Source organism: Syngnathus floridae, chromosome 1 (genome assembly GCF_059516105.1).
Source record: "Syngnathus floridae isolate MCC-2025c chromosome 1, RoL_Sflo_1.0, whole genome shotgun sequence".
Taxonomy (NCBI): domain Eukaryota; kingdom Metazoa; phylum Chordata; class Actinopteri; order Syngnathiformes; family Syngnathidae; genus Syngnathus; species Syngnathus floridae.
The window spans coordinates 15,934,175-15,953,641 of record NC_142413.1 but is presented as its reverse complement, the minus strand read 5'-3'; the positions used below and the strand labels follow the sequence as shown (position 1 = coordinate 15,953,641).

The following is a 19,467-nucleotide window of genomic DNA, read 5'->3' as shown; positions in this document are numbered from 1 at the left end:
CGCAGCGTTCCCAGCGCATTTCACCTGCCTTGCTCAGCGCTCGCCCACCCCCTTCCCCCACCACACATGCGCTTTTGAGATCACCCTTTGCTCCACACAACCCCCTCCTCCTCACTACCCCCCCTACCCCCCCAACCCCATCTCCTCCTCCACTAGAGACCAAGGAGGGCTTTTCAGCACTTGTCTCGGCAGCGTGCAATGGACAGCACCACAAAGACGGATGCTTGACAGAGAGCTGACAGTACTGCCTGGAACCGCCACCACTAATAGGACAGCATTTTGTGGACTACACCATTTGACATAAACAACCTCAAGACCCTGAAACACAAAGAGGCTTCTTCGTTGCTACAAAACATAACAAACAAACACGATGGAAGAAGACATGGACGAGGGGCAGACCCAGAAGGGTGAGTCGTGACTCAATGTTTATCATAAATATGTCGACTTTTGTACAAGCAGTCAATGGAAGAGCAGCTGTTAGCGCACTTCTTTTGTGCATTGAGTGGGAGCACTCGACTGGAGTGCGCACGCCTGCGTATGTTGTGTTTGGGTTGTTGGAGGGGTGTGAACCAAGCGGGTGGGGGTGCATGGGTTTTGGGGTCTGTGCTGAACTGCCTTTGTTTGCATGATGAGGCTTCCATGTATATATGGCCAAGCCTCTACACTTTAATCCATCAGACTGCCACCGATGCTTACGATATATTAAATGTATGCAGGGATGCCTTAAGTTTAATTCATACCGTGAACAAGCTTGCAACGCAATGTACTCATGTCAAATAAATTTTCCCCATTGAAATAAATTAAAATGCAATTGATCAGTTCCAGACCCACGCCCCCAAAAATGAAATATCATATGCAAGAAAATATCATATAACAACACTGTATCATATAAAACCATTATAAAACACACTGTAACAAACACACTGTTCATAAACTACACACTGGCATCTTTATGTGTTAGATGTGTGCATTTAAGAGGCGTGGTTAGTAAGTGACGTAGGGTTATTGCACGTGTGAGCATCTCAGCATCAGTTGTGGCTTACGCATCTCCTTCTCATCTCCTATGTTTGGGTTTAACTATTAGTCCTTTTCAATAAACAGCTGAAAGTGTATCACCTATTGTCTGCCTTGTAGTTTGACAAAATCCTACTTTGGAGTTTGCCCAAAACAGGTAACCTCGACAGAGGGATGGTGCTAATAATGATCTTTTTGTATGATGTTTCAAATTTTAAATTTGATGATTGTCAAATGATGATGTAATAAAATGGCACTGGGTGTGAATCCATGATAGAGTCCTCTCACACAAAGCTCATTTCTTTAGTGACTTGTGACAGGTTCTGTGGTACAAGCTGGTATCTTTAGAACCATCATTCTCCTCTTAGATGGAAAATATGAATCGTTGCCATGGAGCTGGCCAACAGTAATTATCATCACACACCACCTCCTCATATGACATCAGAACGTGGAAAGAGAAAGACACAGAATATAACCAGAATAATTGAGAAGTGCAAAGTCATACAACCACCATATAATGGTCATCTTCAGGATTTTCTCATATACACTGATAGGCAAGGAGAAGAAAGCGCTACTTGGTGATCTGGCTTGTCGTGATTCTTAAGTGCACGTCGAAGCCTCGCGCTGCTTTTCAGCAAAGGCTTTGCCTCCAACACAATTGCTCATTGGCCCAAAAGAAGCATCCATGCAAGCTGCTCATGCACTTCTACAAGTCACGTCGATTCTTTTTTGGGGTTGCAACGCATCGCTTTTTTTACATCTCTTGTATTAGATCTGGTTAGATTTGTAGTGCTGATGATTTCAAGTTCTCAAGCAATGGTGGGAAGTAATAAAAATTACTTTGTTACTGTTCTTCAGCAGATTTTATTTCAGAGATCAGTACATTGCTTGAGTAGCAGATGGCAAGTACGACTGCTTCAGCCTTGTTTCAACGAAACGTTGCATTCACTTTGCATGATCTGTACACCAAATACTATTTTATTCTTTGATTCACAACTTCACCTGAATCTGTTATGGTGAAATTTGACAACTAACTAACTAACTAATTGACCGACTGACTGACTGACTGACTGACTGACTGACTGACTGACTGACTAACTAACTAACTAACTAACTAACTAACTAACAAGGGAGTAAATGAACAGTGATCTGACAAAAACTAAGTAATTATCAAACACAACAGAGTGAAATAATGCGCAAACGAGGAAATCAATACGTGAGCGAACGAAAGTAACAGTGATTGATTGAACAAATTCCTGCGCTAGCAAAACTCACTTAAAAACGAACAGACGAGTAAACAAACATAGTTTAGAGAGAGGGAAGTATCTAACATAATAATAGTTCAGTTCAGGCTTGTGGATTTCTGCCGACTCCTGCCCAAGAGAGGGGCAACTGGAGGTAGGGTGAACAAAAATCCTATGGTACTATTGAGATTTACAAGTATTAAGCACTAAATTGCACTACTGAAACAGGGAAAACATCTAAGAGGATCGAATGTCTACAGCAACAAAAATCTCAACAAACAAAACGCCAACATGACATAGAGAGCTCGCCAACTGAAAAAGCAAGGAAAAATACAAAGTACTTGGACAACAAATTGCAAAATCTACATAAAGCTGAATGGATCATCCCCAGAAAACACCAAAGCAGTGCTGATCAAAGCGATGAATGAACTGGAGAAAGATGCAAATTGAGACAAATGTGGATACTAATTGGAAGATCATTTTAACAACTTCATAAATATGGAAAGAAAACTGTCCATAATCTAAAACGCCAACTTTGAAAAATACAGGACTATCTTTCGACATGGGACAAACTTATCTACGTCATTGTAATACCAAGAACGTGGATCAAACGTGGATCAAAGAAAATACAAAGTCAACGAGTTTCCACCTCGATGGATATAAATGAGTCAACATATGCAGTAGCAACAAAACAGGTGGTGGAGTCAAAATCTATATTGAAAACCATATTGTTTTTGAAGCACTGAGTATGTCAATGGTGATTGAAAATGTTTGTGAATGTGTAACAGTCGAAATCATTATTTTTCTATCTGTGACTATGAAAACAAATGGCACAGAAGTTCTGTATAAAAGAGGAAAAATGAAAAGCCAAACTGGGGACACACTTGACATGCTCCCTAACATACCAAACCTATTCGGACTGAGACAAAATAACCTTGGGCTCAGAAGACTGTTGATATTTGAACACCTGTAAATAAGCAGGAGCTACACGCTACCAGTGGCTACCGAAATACATAAACAATATTGTGGAATGTTGAATTGCTGAGCGTGTAATACATAAATGAGAGGGAGTTGCAGTGTTGAGGGCACACCGGGAGCAGATTTCCTCGCGGCAGGAATGGGCACATCCCCAACTGTATCATAAGCTATGGCTTTCCTAAGCTGGGTTTTCAGTGCAATCGATCAGACTATCTCCACTCGACATTGACCCTCATGAGGTTGCTCCTGTAAAATGAGCTGAAAGGAACGAAGTCCAGCCTTGGAAAGCAACCTGAGGGCTGAGCGCACAGAGGCCAGATGGCAACGCTCTGTCTTGAGATGTCTGAACTCAATATGAAAATGGTCAAGCTACAGCGTGGGAGGCGATTAGTAGCTTTGATTGGTCAGTGCAAGTGCCGCCTGTTACTGGGGACGGTGCCCGGGATGCCTGCAACTGTGACGCCAACGATCTCGAAATTGATTAAACTGTTATTGTATTAAAAAAAAACTGTTAAAACGTATTATAACAAATCAACTTGTCATAGCTGTATTCAAAACAAATTGATAGCAATTGTTATCAAACTTCCAGTTAACTATGCTGTATTCAAATCATATGTTATCCTGTGTCAAATTTCAGTTTCCTTTATTTCTTCCTTTTTTCTTGGTTATGGTGGTATTATAGGTAGTACTGTAGATATGTAGATTGTGAAATCCTCGGTTGAAATCGGGACGGGACTAGATAAGCAGAATTGCTTTAACCCGCTTCCCTTTTCGACAAGTCATCTTCAAAATGTGAAATGAAGTTGGATGGATGGATGGATGGATGGATGGATGGATGGATGGATGGATGGATGGATGGATGGATGGATGGATGGATGGATGGATGGATGGATGGATGGATGGATGGATGCATGGATGCATGGATGCATGGATGCATGGATGCATGGATGCATGGATGGATTATTAGACATCTGTCTGTCTGTCTGTCTGTCTGTCCGTATAACAAAAAAACTTATCAAGTATGCAAAACAGAACACGAATGAAGGTTAGGGTTAGTTCAATTGAAATTATCGGCAATCTAGTAGTTTTTGCATTCCTGTGAGTTACCAATTGGAGTTGATGAGTCACAATCAGCAAGTGGACATTTTGCCCACTCAGCTGCCAAGGAAACGTGTCGCTGCTTTGCACCACAAAACACACACACACACACAAGCACACACGCACGCACGCACGCACGCACGCACACACACAACTCGACGCGAGCGCATAGTGAGCTGATTGCGATTCATTGATCACAGGACAGTGAGGGTAATTCGAAAATAAGTAGGATGAGGTATGACAGTGTTTGAGGCGACACTGAATATTTTCCAGCCAAAAGGAAAAAATAAGAATCAAACACCAGGAGGTGTGTGCCGAGCCAGGAATATTCTCCGCAAGACTCCACTTGCCCTTCTGTTCATCATTCATATTTAATTACATCATCCACCTTACAGTCGACCAGAGCGCACACCTCCACCAAGGCCGAAGGATCCCAAACATTTAAGTCCAACAAGTCCATCAGCTAATATGAGTAATATAAATATGTAATATTAATACATAATGGTAAATAGTAACTTGAGTGACTTGGACTTTTTTTTTTGTAAGTTCCTCAGTATCACGAGCACTCTTTTGCTGATGAATCCAGTGTACATTTTGACTTACGTTACCAAGGGCTTTGGCTACCAAGCAAATTGGACCAAAAAATGAACTAAAGCCAAGGTACAATTCCAAGTTAGGGCATTTAATTTACTCGCTTTGATGTGCGTTGTGTATCCAGCGACTATCACCTTTTAGTAGCTGGATACATGATAGTGCTATCAAACTAAAAAGAAGTGGGGCGTCTTCCCTGTGCTTGCCTATAGTTAACATGCATCCCCCCTCCCCCCGAGGCAACCGTGTTTTTCAGCTACCACCTCCTCTTTCTCTTCCTCCTCGCATGTTTAATCAACCACTATGGTCGCCATGACGACGGCAGCGCCAAATCTGCACTGAGGCCTTGAGAGCCGTGACCCACTTAGTGTACGTCAACAAATTCAGTGGGACAATAAAGTGAGTGAGACACATTAGTCGCGTAGCACGGCCCCCCTCGGGGCATAAAAGCACCGCGCAGCCTTGGTCGCTTTTTCATTTCCTTTTCTCTTCTCTCTCGTCTTCCTGTGAGCGATGGAGGAATCTCAGCGTGACTGCTGAGTTTATTTATTAATATGTTTTGTCAGAGTTCACTCCAGGATCTACTGGTAAAGGCTAAATGTGAAGAATAGAGTTCAATTCAGTGCATCACAATCAATGGGAATGAATGATACTTAATTGAGTGCAGGACGTGGCCTTTCCCCCTCCCCTCCAGCCCCCCTTTACCATTGAAAACAGATAGGAGCGATCAATAACACCACAGATGGTAGTACTTTCTCGTGGTATTTCATTTTTGTGCTAGCGAAAGTGTCTAGTTTACTGTTTAGGGTTTTCTTGCACCTGTCTGGGCATTCTGGCACATGGAGTTGCATCGCCGCCGACTCAGCCAGCAATTTGGTCACTGAAAGTATTCTGCATTTTGCATAATCTTTTTTATATCAGGGCAAGAGTCAGGTTCAAGTTCAACATGTTTGTGGATTTGGTAGACGGCCTATGCGCCTCCTTGGGCCATCCTGCTGTTCTTACTGCCGCATCTGCAAATTTGGCTACAAAATGTAGACTAGAGTTTACATTCGCAAAAGGCAGGCGTAGGTGGTGGAACGAGATTTTGACAAATTCAGCACTCCTATGACGTGCATGACACCAAAGTGGAACAGTTATATTTATTACCATTATCTTGAATATAGCATCCTCATAACTATTAAGGGGTGTGTGTGTGTGGGGGGGGGGGGGGGGGGGTACACATAGATGCACAATCGGGTGTAAGGCAGTCTCTATTAACCACGTCACATGCACAGACGACAGACACATCATCCCCAAGGAAGTTCTTCCCTGCCAATGTCGGGCACAGGCCCCGTCCAGTCTGATTCCACAATGTCAAGCTCAACGTACTTGAGATACTGGGCTCGGACTGACCTCATATTAAAATGAGGAATGATGTGAGGATTGGCCAAGAAAAGACTACTTCCATCTCACAACGTTGCACAAAGGTCCAAATGCCCCGTTACACACAATTCTACCTGTGCAAAGTCTGGCAAAATACCTAAAGAATGGAAACTCCACTGAGGCGCACAGTTACACTGTGTTTTACGCTAGACTTGCACACGAAAATAGGACTCCAGGGAAGAAAAGTCAGGTGTACTCACTTTTGTTATCTGGCTTGTAGAAAGTGATGAATGTTATTTTGTTATGACACTAATAATGATTTATTTTTACACTGCAGCAGACGGAATTGACTTGACGAGATTTCATTTCCTAAATATGTTCCAAACTTGTTTTCTGTTTAGTATTAACATTTACATGTTTACATCCATTAGTTTCTATGTGAGCAGTCGAGGATGTCTTTCATCATTAATGTTGAAGAATGATTCTTTAATTAACCTCAATTACGTATCTGACGTTTCCTTCGCAGGATGCAATTTACTGCACAGCTTTATCTGAGGATAAACTTAACACAGAATAACGCTGATTGGATCAGTGTGTGTGTGTGTGTGTGTGTGTGTGTGTGTGCGTGCGTGCGTGCGTGCGTGTGTGCGTGCATGCGAGTGTCCCTTTTGCCTGTTGGACATGACACTGACAGATGGAGAAGTGGGAGGTGGGCGGGCTCTTGGGAGGGGGTCATCCTCTCTCCGTATTAGTGCAAATCCGTCTGTTTGACAGGCGTGTTGTGCTGTGTTATGTTTGGTGTTGACGCCATGAAACGGTAGCCAAAAGTCATAGTGAGACCCGTACGCATTAATTTAATGATTAAAATTCGGTTCACACACTACAGTATGTACTGTACTGTAAATCAAAGGTTTCATTTCATTGTGAGAATTGTTTCAGCTTTCACACATATTCTGCTTTCATCATTATTAACACTATTATTTTATCTTATATTCCACCGTTTTGGGAAATTAGTCAATGTATTGCTCCGCTTCATTTGACATACGTACAGTCACAGTTTTCCCACAATTCCATATTTTTCACCCAAAAATCCCTTCCTTCCTTCCTTCCTTCCTTCCTTCCTTCCTTCCTTCCTTCCTTCCTTCCTTCCTTCCTTCCTTCCTTCCTTCCTTCCTGTACTAGCTTTTGCTGTGGTGGTTGAATGTGGTCTGAATGGCGACGACATTTACAGACTTAAAGAACAAGTCAAATCAGTCATAAACTGTGATAACAACGCCCCCATCCCTCCTCTCAAATAGCATTCCTCCTCAGCCATGTAATTAAGCAGCTGAGTTCTTTCTCCTTTCCTTAAGGTAACGTCATTCTCAGCATCACTAATAAATGGGGGATGTTTTATACTCAGCAGCACTCTCCGAGTTTAGAGATTCAGCTTCCAGCAGAGGCCCCTCCGCTCGCCATTTTATGCCTCTGCATCGGCACAGCTGTCGAACATCAGTGGATTGTTGACGACGTGACATCTGACCGTAGCCATCGATTTTTGACAACACTTTAGTGCAATGAGAAGCTTTAAACTCTCAGTGAGCTCGTAAACTCATGACAGTGTGACATAAAGTGTTATTGGGTCTTTTCTGGCCCATGCTAGAAGGTCGTTCATCGGCCCGTTTCTGGTGGTAAATCGCTGTGCCTGGAACCTTCAACTTGGACAGTGTTACACCTTACGTCTTCTTGACACATAGTTTAACTGCAGACATACCTCATTTTAACGCTGCTATAACCTAGGGTTGGTCTTCATATAGCCCAGGGGTTTCATTCCTAAATTTGGCCGCACAATTAGATTATTTATAAATCTGTAACATTTCTTGCACTAACTCAGCCGTTTTCTCCATTTTGTATTGTATTTATTCATCTTAAATGCATTTTCTAATTATTTAGTTGAATAATTGTGCTTTCGATTTAAATATTTTTTAAAGAATTAAATTACTGATAATTGGAACGATAAATGTATATGCCAAACAATCTGTACATATATACATTCAGCAACATTTCTTATTTAATTATAATGCTTATTCATCGTTATTGTTGTTCATTGTTCTACCTGTAGCTAATTAACTAGCGAACCGACTTCACTAACTGAGTAACTAACTGCCAATGCAATCATCAGACAACAGACTAATTGATTTACTTATTGACAAAATGATTAACTCCGACAAAGAGACAAATAACTGAGTAACATGCTATGACTACTTAACACGCTAACAGAAGTGACCAACTAGTAAAAATCAACTTAATTGACTGTGACTGTCTTCTCAACAAATAGACTATTTTACTAACTAATGAGCTAACTGTGTATTTGATTAACTATCTACCTTAGTCAATTAATGCAAGAGCTAGCCAACTAACATAACTAATTGACAAACGGACTAACTCACAGACTAATTGACACATTAACCAACTAACTGGCTAATAGACTAACTAACTAATAAATTAATTGACAAGTCAACCTCATCTCTTTTAGGGTCACTTAATGAGAGAATTATTGATTGAAATTACAATAAATTGACTTGTGTGGTTGTGAGATCTACTGTGTTTTTTAATTCCATGATCCCTGATGGAAATTAAGAACACGTGCTAGTCCAACATAGATATGGCATGCTTTCTGGTTGTAACTTTGAATAGAAGCTGTATCTGTGAGGTTATTGCAAAGCAAAAGATTTTCTTGGAGAAAAGTCTCAAAATAATGCGACCAAAAAAGGCACATCCAGTACACATAGAGCGGCCCAACAACAGAGGCGTTTCAGTACAGTAGGCGTGCAAGCCGATAATCCAGGCCAACCTGGAGCTGGGCCAACAGCGGCTACTTGATATTCTCCTCATACTCACAGCAGAATTAGGAGCGATGGTATGAGAAAAAAGTAGAGGAATGGGATAAGGACAAAGACGACTTTATTAAAGGAAACTCTGACAACAAGAATCCTTGATTGACAATGCGGGAATCTTTCAAAAAGTGAGAATCTGGGACATTTGTATTCCATGTATCGATCCCGCTAGGGAAGCATCCGGAGTTGATAGATAAATTTGTTAATTCATTACAGCGCATTGAAAATAGACCCCACGAGCTAATAACATTTCGCACAGGAAATAACACCCCCACCCCCCCACCCCCAAAAAAAGGAAACCACTTGTTTATTCTGACAACCTTAAAGCTTTGTATTTTTAATTAGCGGAACTTTAAAGTTAATCTTATGTAAAATAACAACACAGAGATGATATTGGGATATAGCAATATGTTGTGATGAATGGTTATTTCGGGAATCTTTGGTGCGTACCTGGTGTTTCTTGACAAAGTCAGCAACTATTGGCCTGGAATGTTAATTACAGAAATGTTATGTTTATGTGATTGGTATTGTTTGGATAACGTTGTCATATTTAAATTGTACCTTTTTAAAATCACAGTCTGCAGACAATTGATGACCTTCAAAAGAATTTTAAAATTGATCGTCGTACTCCATCACCCACAAATTACAAAAAAAGCAACAACAAAAAACTTGGCAATTTAGCATCAGTCATCTGTTTAGGATACTCATTTTTTTTTAAATATTTTGTTTAAGAAGTAATTATTACACTTTGGCACCATGTTGCGAGCACATTCTTCATAGCACAAGCCTTGAACTTTCACCCCAAATCATCAATCAATTCATCTTTATTTGTAGAGCACTTTTCATACAATAAAATGCAACACAAAGTGCTTTACATAGTTAAATACAATGCCCCACCCACCCGCCCACACACATACACACACACACACACACACACACTCACACACACACACACACACACACACACACACACACACACACACACACACACACACACACACAAAACAACCCACAACACATCACCAACATCCCGCATACATGCCCGACTACCACACTCACACTGACACACTTTACATATTTCATATGACATTTGGCATATGGCTGAGCACAGAAAGCCAAGTGAAGAAGCACTATCATAGGAGCCGTCTGCAGCAGGAGTCGACCAGACCACAGCCACAGTACACTAATACAGGGCACACAACCGAGAGTGGAAAGACCACCAAAGGGACAGTACAAAGGACAGTGCCCCGCAGCCATGGACCAAACCTTCTAAGGGGGCAGAGGGCTCGCTCTGAGGAAGAGTGGAGAATTAAAATATTAAAATATGTAAAAATAGTAGAACAAACTGAGTTAAAAATGACTAAAATGCCAGGTAAATAAGGATAAAATATAAATAAAATCAGCGATTAGAAGCAAGTAAAATAGCCTAAAGTATAAATAATACAGTTTCACAAATAAAAATAGAATAAAAAAAAGAATAAAATATCCAGAATAAAATAATACATATTATGTAAGTAAAAGCCAGATTAAAAAGGTGGGTCTTGAACCTGGTCTTAAAAACATGAACATTCTCTGCAGCCCTGAGCAAATAGCGGCTTTCAACTTAAATGTCCAACTTCCTGTTCAGGGTTTCACGGAGATTGGCAAAACCGGTGTCAGGGGCTAATTATACTTTTTATAATTACTCCAGGAAAGCCTTAGTGTAAAAGAAATGGCACGAAAGGTCGCAATGTAAATCTCAAGCTGTCAAAATGTCAGGCCGGTCTGTATGTCTTAAAGAATAATACAAATTGAAAGCACAGAGCCAGGATGCGGGAGAAAATCGGAGCCTGGCTGCTGAATGGCTTTAAATACTCTTGATAGTAGTAGAATACACTTGTCAGCACTCATATATCAGCCCCAAAATGAACTGTGGCCTACTTTTCCCATCCACTTGATGGATTTTTTTCTGTTGTGCATGGGTGCCCGCCGACAGGGCTTTAAATTTGGGAAATGGCTAAATCGTGTTCTACTGTCAGGGTTAAGCCAAAGCATCAACTGTTCTTTTAGTCCTCGGTGACTGACCCCATTTATTTTTTGGGTGTGCTTAGGGTGCCTGGAGTGCTGCATCAAATGCCTTGGCGGGATCCCTTACCCGTCACTCATTGCCACCATCTTGCTGTACGCCGGCGTGGCTCTGTTTTGCGGGTGCGGCCATGAGGCACTTTCCGGAACTGTCACCATCCTGCAAAATTACTTTGAGGTGGTGCGCAGCCCTGTGGACACTCTGGACGTCTTCACCATGTGAGTATAAAAAGCATCACCTTTGGAACATATTAGCTAAAGAACAGAAAGGGAAACTGCCTTGTACAGTCAAAATATATACAAACACAATGCAGCTGGCTAGCGGACATCATGGTGCGCGATACGCTTTCGGGAAATACCAAATGAACAACAATAATTGGCTACGAAGTAACGGTTTTACAATAAACTTCAATTCAAATCAAATTAATCAATGGAATAATTCATACCATAATTCATTGAAAATATATTTGATAGTGACAGGCCTATGTTACAGTTTGCCCAAAGAAGTGAATTTTCCTAAAAAGAAGAACATTTGTCATTGTTGCACTAAAAAGGAAGATAAACTGCTGATGAAACACTTTCTTAAAAACAAAACTAAGTTTTCTTATAAGAGAAGAAATTATTGATGATGCACCTTCCTAAAAAGAAAATAAATTATTGATCAGGCACTTTCCTAAAAATACCTTCTTTTTTTTCACTTGAATAAATAGAGGACAAATTATTGGCGTCTGTCTTTCTTAAAAAGGAAACATCTTTAGACATGGAAAGCTTTGGTTGAATTTGGAATTTGAACTCAGCTCTTCATTTCTCACTTTAAACGTCCCAGTGTATGTGGTCGACAATCTAATCATTGGCCGATGGTCCAGTGATGATCAGGCCTTACGAATTCTACCTTGCAGCAATTGGCTACTAAATTGGTGTCATTAAGCTTTATTAAGATATATTTGAAGTTTTTAAACATGTTTCCTTTCCTCGGTGAAACGGGAGTAAGGGCCATTTTTTTTCTAACTTTAAGTACAAGTAATGTAACTTTCTTCATGTATTTATTTCCAGGATTGACATAATCAAGTACGTGATCTATGGTGTAGCCTCGGCTTTCTTTGTCTATGGCATCCTGCTGATGGTGGAGGGCTTCTTCACCAGCGGGGCCATTAAAGACCTCTACGGAGATTTCAAAATCACAACATGTGGACGCTGCGTCAGTGCTTGGGTAGGTTTGGGCGTATCGACCCAAATAGGGATGTTTGTTTATTTAGATAACAAAAAATAATAAAATTTAATTTTTAGTTTTTATCACTTCTAATTAATGCAATTATGGCTAGTAATGAAATCAGAAAAAAATACATTAAAAGTTTTTTGGTACCATTTTTAAACTGTATCTGTGAAATTGTTTATTCTGTTGTTTTATATTTTATTTTCACATAAACAAACTAATCACTTAATGTGATAAAAAATGTTAATTGATTATTTCTAAGACATCAGCTACAGCACTTTTTATCTAAAAGGAAATGTACAGATTTGCATTTGTGAATGACTAACTGGATCAAGTTTGCAGCTTCTCTGCCAGATCAAGATAAAATGAGCAAAAATGAATAACATAACATTGCGTTGGTATTAAATGCATTCCGCCTCTATAATTTCATTGCAGCCCAATTCATTTAATTACCAGGACGTGACAATAATGAAAAATGTCATCTCATGAAGCCGGAACGTAACAAGATTACGCCAGCTGTGAAATTAGTTTGCCAATCTGCATGGGAGGTGGAGAAAGTCCTCAGAACTTGTGCTCATTGGCCAGCCAGTTTTTTTTGTCTTTTTTTTCTTTTAAGATATCACAGTTGGTGCTGACATGAAATTTGTCCCATTGCACTAATATTACTAAGAATCATTTTTTGCGCAAATACTATTTATATGGCTAGATACTTGATCCCATGTGGGAAATTATTCATTCATATTTCCAAACTTTTATAGCATAAAGCTATTGTGTTGTTTCAGTTCATCATGCTGACGTACATCTTCATGCTGGCCTGGCTGGGTGTGACAGCGTTTACCTCCCTGCCCGTCTTCATCTACTTCAACATCTGGAACATTTGCCAAAACGCCACCGTGCTGGAGGGTACCACACTCTGCCTGGACCCGCGCCAGTACGGTAGGAATGGCCCAAGTGTTAAATGGCTCATTTAGTTAAAGTCCTCAGGAATGTGTACTGCTGATCATTAGCAAGGTAGTCAACCTGTCGCTATTTAATTTAATTTGATTCAGTAATGTATTCCAATTACATTGCAGGTATCGTGGCTATTAACGAAGCAAAGACAGTTTGTGCTGGATCCGAGAAGTTCTACAAGATGTGCGAATCCACTGAGGTGAGCTTGATAGATCGTTGCATAATTCGAAGGCAGCAGGTTACTAAAGAAACTCATGTTTTTGGTAGTACCCAAAAAAGTATCTTCAAAAAATATAACAAAAAAGATCATTATTAGGTAGCTTTCGAATCACAACTGTAAACATTATCATGTTATACTGATGCTGTTGTGCACCAAGAATAGTATGACCTCCTTCTCTTCTGTTTATGTCATGTCAATTAAAATGTAGATGCTCTTATTCAAACATGATTATCGAGGAACATGATTCAATTTTCATGCTTTCCTTCGCAGCTTTTAACAAAAAGTAAAGCAACACGCTAGACAAAGGAATCAATGACAGCGTGTGACGTGTGGATTGTTTTTCCCAACAGCTGGACATGACATTCCACCTGTTCATCTGCGCCCTTGCTGGAGCAGGAGCTGCCGTCATTGCTATGGTGAGACGTCACTTTACCACCAAGAATGCGCAGCCATTCAGCTATCCATTTTTATTGTGTAGTGCTCGAGGTTGACCTGGTTGAGGTTTGGCAAATTTCAGGGTCACAGCAGACTTTTGGAAAGAGAAGCAGGGTACACCCTGACTGATCGTCAGTCAAATCAGGGGACATATTGACAAACAACAAGTCACACCTATGGACAATTTAGTCTTCAGTGAATCTGATGTACTTGTTTCTGTAATGGGGGAGTAAGCCAGAGTTGAGAGAGAAAACCCGCACAAGCACTGGGATACGATCCAAACTCCCCTCCGGAGATTCAAACCCAGAACCGCTTGACTGCAAGTACTGGGATACAATCCAAACTCCCCTCAGGAGATTCAAACCCAGAACCGCTTGACTGCAAGGCAGACATGCTAACAACTATAGCACTATGTCTTCCCCACACAGTCAGATCTATCTATCTATCTATCTATCTATCTATCTATCTATCTATCTATCTATCTATCTATCTATCTATCTATCTATCTATCTATCTATCTATCTATCTATCTATCTATCTATCTATCTATCTATCTATCTATCTATCTATCTATCTATCTATCTATCTATCTATCTATCTATCTATCTATCTATCTATCTATCTATCTATCTATCTATCTATCTATCTATCTATCTACAGTATGTGTGTGATTAAAGTAACTAAGGAGCAAACCTCTTTTTGGTGGCTAGTGGGCATTTTAGGGTTGCAGACCACCATTTATTTGCGAGAAGGCATTTTTGCGCAGTGAAACTGAAACGACGCCGTTTGTCTGCCTCCCTCCCTTCCTTTTCTTTTGGAGGGAGGCCTGGCACGTCATGGCGTTGTCATGGAGACACTGAGAAGAAAGCAGACGTGATGGTTGCAAAGGCACCCACTATGTACAGTAATTTCGGAGGCGCTATTTTATCGGGAGGAGAAAGTTTTGATGATGTTGGTGAAAATATGATTAGGAATCCAATTTCCCAGTGAGGAAATTAGTTAGTTGCTTAGGGATTACAAATTATTATTTTAATTTTTTATTGGAGGGCCGGAGGTGGATTATTATTATTATTATTATTATTATTGTATATATAATTTTATTTTTATCTTTTTATTTAAAATTTTATTTTATATTTAATCATTGCTAATAATTATTATTGCTTACTTATTATTGCTACAAAAAACACTATCAATGTAAAATATTTAAAATATATAATGTCAAATCAAGCTATTTCAGTTAATCATATACAACTCAACGATGTTGAGTCTATTTGCTCGGTCGCCAAACAAAACCAATTCACTAAATGAGGAAATGGTCTGTATGTTAATAGACTGTCTGTTAAATGACAGTCACTGCAGTTCAATAATTCACTCTGCTGCGTTGCTGTGGAAACAAGACCCAAGAATACAGCCGGCATCATGCTGCAACCTGCTGGATAGTCTTGGAAGTGCGCTATAAAAGTTTCAATATTTCATTTTTATTTGTTTTATTTTTCATTCATTTTAGATTATTTTATTTAAATAAGCAGTATGGAGTTTTTTGTGGCGTGCATGTCAACTACAATTCCCAAAACGTTCTTTCGTGTGTTCATGTTTGAAATGAACCGACAAAGACAAAAATGAAGGACAATTTTGCTATATTTATAATTTTATGAATTTAAAATATGTTTTATTTTTTTAGACTATTTTGTATTTATCTTTGATAAAAATGTTTTGTCATTTTTACTTTTCATTATTTTGTTAGTTTTTCTTAACAACTATAATGGCGTTGGTATGCGTGTACCAGTCTTTTCATTATTCTAAACAGGGTCATGAAGAAAAAATACTCTTAATACACCGTACACAAAAGGATACATCTTTATGCATAGTCTTTTATCGGTGTGTGTGTGTGTACCTGTGTTACACTTCTCCCAATTAATTGGTAGGTAACAGACATTGTGCTGCTTCCCCCTCCTGAAATCATGGGCGTTCTCTCGTTACCATTTTTCATTTCTAGATCCACTACTTGATGGTGCTGTCTGCCAACTGGGCCTATGTGAAAGACGCGTGCCGAATGCAAAAGTACGAGGACATCAAGTCCAAGGAGGAGCAGGAGCTTCACGACATTCACTCCACTCGCTCCAAGGAACGGCTCAATGCTTACACATAAAAAGCCAAGTTGAGGCGAGGGGGTCACTCACTGGGTTTTTCCTCGCCATTGCCAATGTCACTGGTGCGTCACATGACAATGTGGTTTGGGCGGAGGTCGGCCTCAGCTGCAAACAACATTACAGCTTACAAAAAAGAAGCCCCTTTACCTCTCTCGTGAATGGTTTTTGTTATCATTCTATCAGTTGTTGGGAAATAAGACCAGTTGTTTTGCATCGCGTAGTCGTGTAGTGTCGATTGTGGAAAAGTGAATAGCGCTAGAGGTAGATTTTCTTTTTTTATTATGTTTCATGCTTTTTCTTATAAAATACTTTGCTAAGCCTATTTTCTTTTTTGCTCGTGACCCTCCTGTTACGTATACTTTCGAGTCAATTCGACCTGGTACGTATTTAAGCATGTGCAAATGTTTAATAGGGGTTTAATATACCATACATTGAACACTATTAGAGAAATAGAAAGAAAAGAACAATATTGTGACATTTGTTTCTTAAGAACACCAAAAATGTTTATGAGAAATGTGACTAACTTTAAGCAGGTCAGTGTATGCATATTTAATAAGCAAACCATATATTGAAAAATTTTCAAATTAGATTAAAATCTCTCTCTCTCTCTCTCTCTCTCTCTCTCTCTCTCTCTCTCTCTCTCTCTCTCTCTCTCTCTCTCTCTCTCTCTCTCTCTCTCTCTCTCTCTCTCTCTTTTTTTTTTTTAAATGTACACAATTTTTAAAAAATTAAAATTGGTCAATTTGACCTGAAATGTAACAGGAGCGTTATGGTATTTCTTGGAGTTTTAGGGTTACACAATTTATTTTTTGCCTCACAGGGAGGTCAACAGGGGCTTCAAAAAGGTTCTCAAGCACATTTCTCATCTAACATGTGATATCAATGTACTGTATGTGAATGACTGATGTGTCATGTTTAAAAAAAAAAAAAAATCATACAGTAAAATATTTGCCAGGGATTAAAACCACGAATCACAATACACTAGCTACTTTATATTTTAAGAAAAAAAAACAATGAATACCAAAATCACAATGACTTGCTAGGTGTGCCAAGCCTGTTGAACGGGGAAATTATTTTTGGATCGATATATATTAACAGGATTAAATTTGCAAGAAAGGGATCATATAGTATCTCTGGACTGTGAATGATTCCATTGGCACTAAAAGCATATGCTCCCATAAGACACTGTTATGATTATGATAATTTTGTTGTTTGAATAAATTTAGTGGGTTTTTTTCTCTGCAGACTCTGCACTGTGTATAGTGATACTGTATCAATGCATTCCAATGTGCGATCAAGCATTGTGATTTATAGGAGAATAAGAATATGGGTTCTCTTAAAGGAGACATATTTTGTCACAATTTAAATCAGTTCCCAGATATCTTCAGAAATGCTTTCTAGCATTCTTTGGTTAAAATCCACAAGGGCTTACAGCACACTTGACATCAACTTGTCACACTCCGACTCGGTTTTGAGAGGTCCGGGTCATGGGCGGAAAAAAAAAATTCTGAGGGCTCATTATTAGAATCCAATGTTGATAACCCTGTTAACTAATGCTGTAGCTCTGCATACCTTTTGGCTTTGACATCATTCCCTGTGGTCTGGCGGATGGACTCTGGCCCTCTCTCAAAAATGGCAGCCAATATAGCTGCCAATTTTCCGTGCTGTTAGGTCATAATCTGGCAACATTCGGAAAGGCTCACTTGCAGGCAAATTTTACTCAGCAGACCAAATGTAAACCATTGATTAATTTCACAATTAATGGGTGAGCAGATACTCCAAAGATCAAACTTTCCATAATATGTCTACTTTAAGTGTTCTTGACCATAAACACTGATGGATTGGGGAGAAAATGCCTGACATTGAATTTGTTGGTGAAAAAACAATATTGTCAGTGTTTCGTACGCTTATTCGACTATTGTCTGTGCTCTGAGTTGGAAAACTGTACTGTTAGTAAAGACTGTGACTTTAGATGTTATCTGTGGCATGGACATAAATTATTGTAGTCGGATTGACTGAAAAAATTAACTTTATCTCACATCTTTCTTTTTTCTTTTACATATTAATTTTGACACTTTTTGCCTGTCTTGACGGACTAACCCTTTTGTTTCAACGTGCAGTATTACAACTTTCCAAATAATGATGCTTCATGCTACTGATATAGAGACGTAGTCGTTTGAGTTGTGATTTAGTTTGTGATGAGGAAATGTCGTCTTAAAGCTTAATACTTGTATTGACATTGCTTACTCTGTAATGACCCCGCGCTCACTCTTTCTCTTATTGGCTTTCTCCTTGTATTTGTCTTTTTGTACTTTCACTACCAATGCTTCGTAGCAGGCTTTACATGAAAACAATGGGGGGAGGGTGGGGGGCTTGTTTTCTATACATCCATGTGCCAACAGCTTGAAGTGACTTATTTGACCTGTATGATCAAATTTGCTCGCGTAAGTAAATAAAATTCACTTGTGTACTTGAAGTGATGGCGTTGGTGAATGGGACTTTTAAAATTGTCGGTCACTCGATGTTTCTATGGTCTCTCTTAAATTGCAAATCCAGAAGGCTTCGTGCAAATATAACCATTAAATACTGGCTTTGAAGAGTTGCATGTTATTTTACTTTGTGGGAATGCCCAAAATGATCGGAAAATTTCACGCTAAACTCCAGCCATATAAGACGATATAGGTAAAAAAAACCTCCACCAATTAGTTTGGTCCATTGATCTCAGACTCCTGCTTTCATTCAAGGCTCATTTGGGCAAATTTCCTTATCAGAGTATGAGCCCTGGAAACGCGTCCTAAATGTCTGCTTTAAATCCCAAGTGTCTCAATTCCTTTTCAATTGCAGGCATTGAGTCTTTGACCCTTTTTATTCATCCAGTATAACATGTCTACCCAATTTTGTGTTGATCGGTGAAATCTTTGTCATCTTTTCAGTGGGCACTAGAGAGTTTTGCAGGGGTCTTGTCTGGAAGGGCGAAATGCAATTTTACTGCCTGGTGCTGTCAAGTGAGTCCATGTCAAGGATTATTTATCAAGAAGCAGTTTGACTTTGGCCTCTTGTGAGGGATGGGGCCAGTCAGGCCATAAATTACATCCAAAATTACACTTGGCACTCTGTTGCCAGACAGAACGTTTGCACACACCTGGCACATGGACAAGGTGTTACGTTTACAATCTGGTTGTTTATCGGGTCATGTCAGTTTAAAGCAGGTGCATATGTAGAAAAAGTGAAAACTATACTTTCCACATTTTAAGAATGATGGATTTTT

General features: G+C 39.5%; 1 protein-coding gene across 1 annotated transcript; it reads left to right on the top strand.

The window, feature by feature from the left end:
• Positions 1 to 131: 131 nt before the first annotated feature.
• On the top strand, positions 132 to 18,675 carry gpm6aa (glycoprotein M6Aa). Its single transcript, XM_088384569.1, has 7 exons — positions 132 to 407; positions 11,257 to 11,449; positions 12,284 to 12,440; positions 13,226 to 13,379; positions 13,517 to 13,593; positions 13,965 to 14,030; positions 16,046 to 18,675. Exons 1-7 carry the CDS (start codon positions 371 to 373, stop codon positions 16,196 to 16,198), a joined length of 837 nt encoding a protein of 278 aa, XP_088240695.1. The 5' UTR covers positions 132 to 370; the 3' UTR covers positions 16,199 to 18,675.
• Positions 18,676 to 19,467: the final 792 nt, after the last annotated feature.

Bases quoted from the DNA above. Each gene is read 5' to 3' on its own strand.
- gpm6aa (XM_088384569.1), top strand. From the start codon at position 371: ATGGAAGAAGACATGGACGAGGGGCAGACCCAGAAGG. The intron at 11,450-12,283 runs GTGAGTATAAAA...ATTTATTTCCAG, and splicing joins ACTCTGGACGTCTTCACCAT to GATTGACATAATCAAGTACG. The intron at 12,441-13,225 runs GTAGGTTTGGGC...GTGTTGTTTCAG, and splicing joins GACGCTGCGTCAGTGCTTGG to TTCATCATGCTGACGTACAT.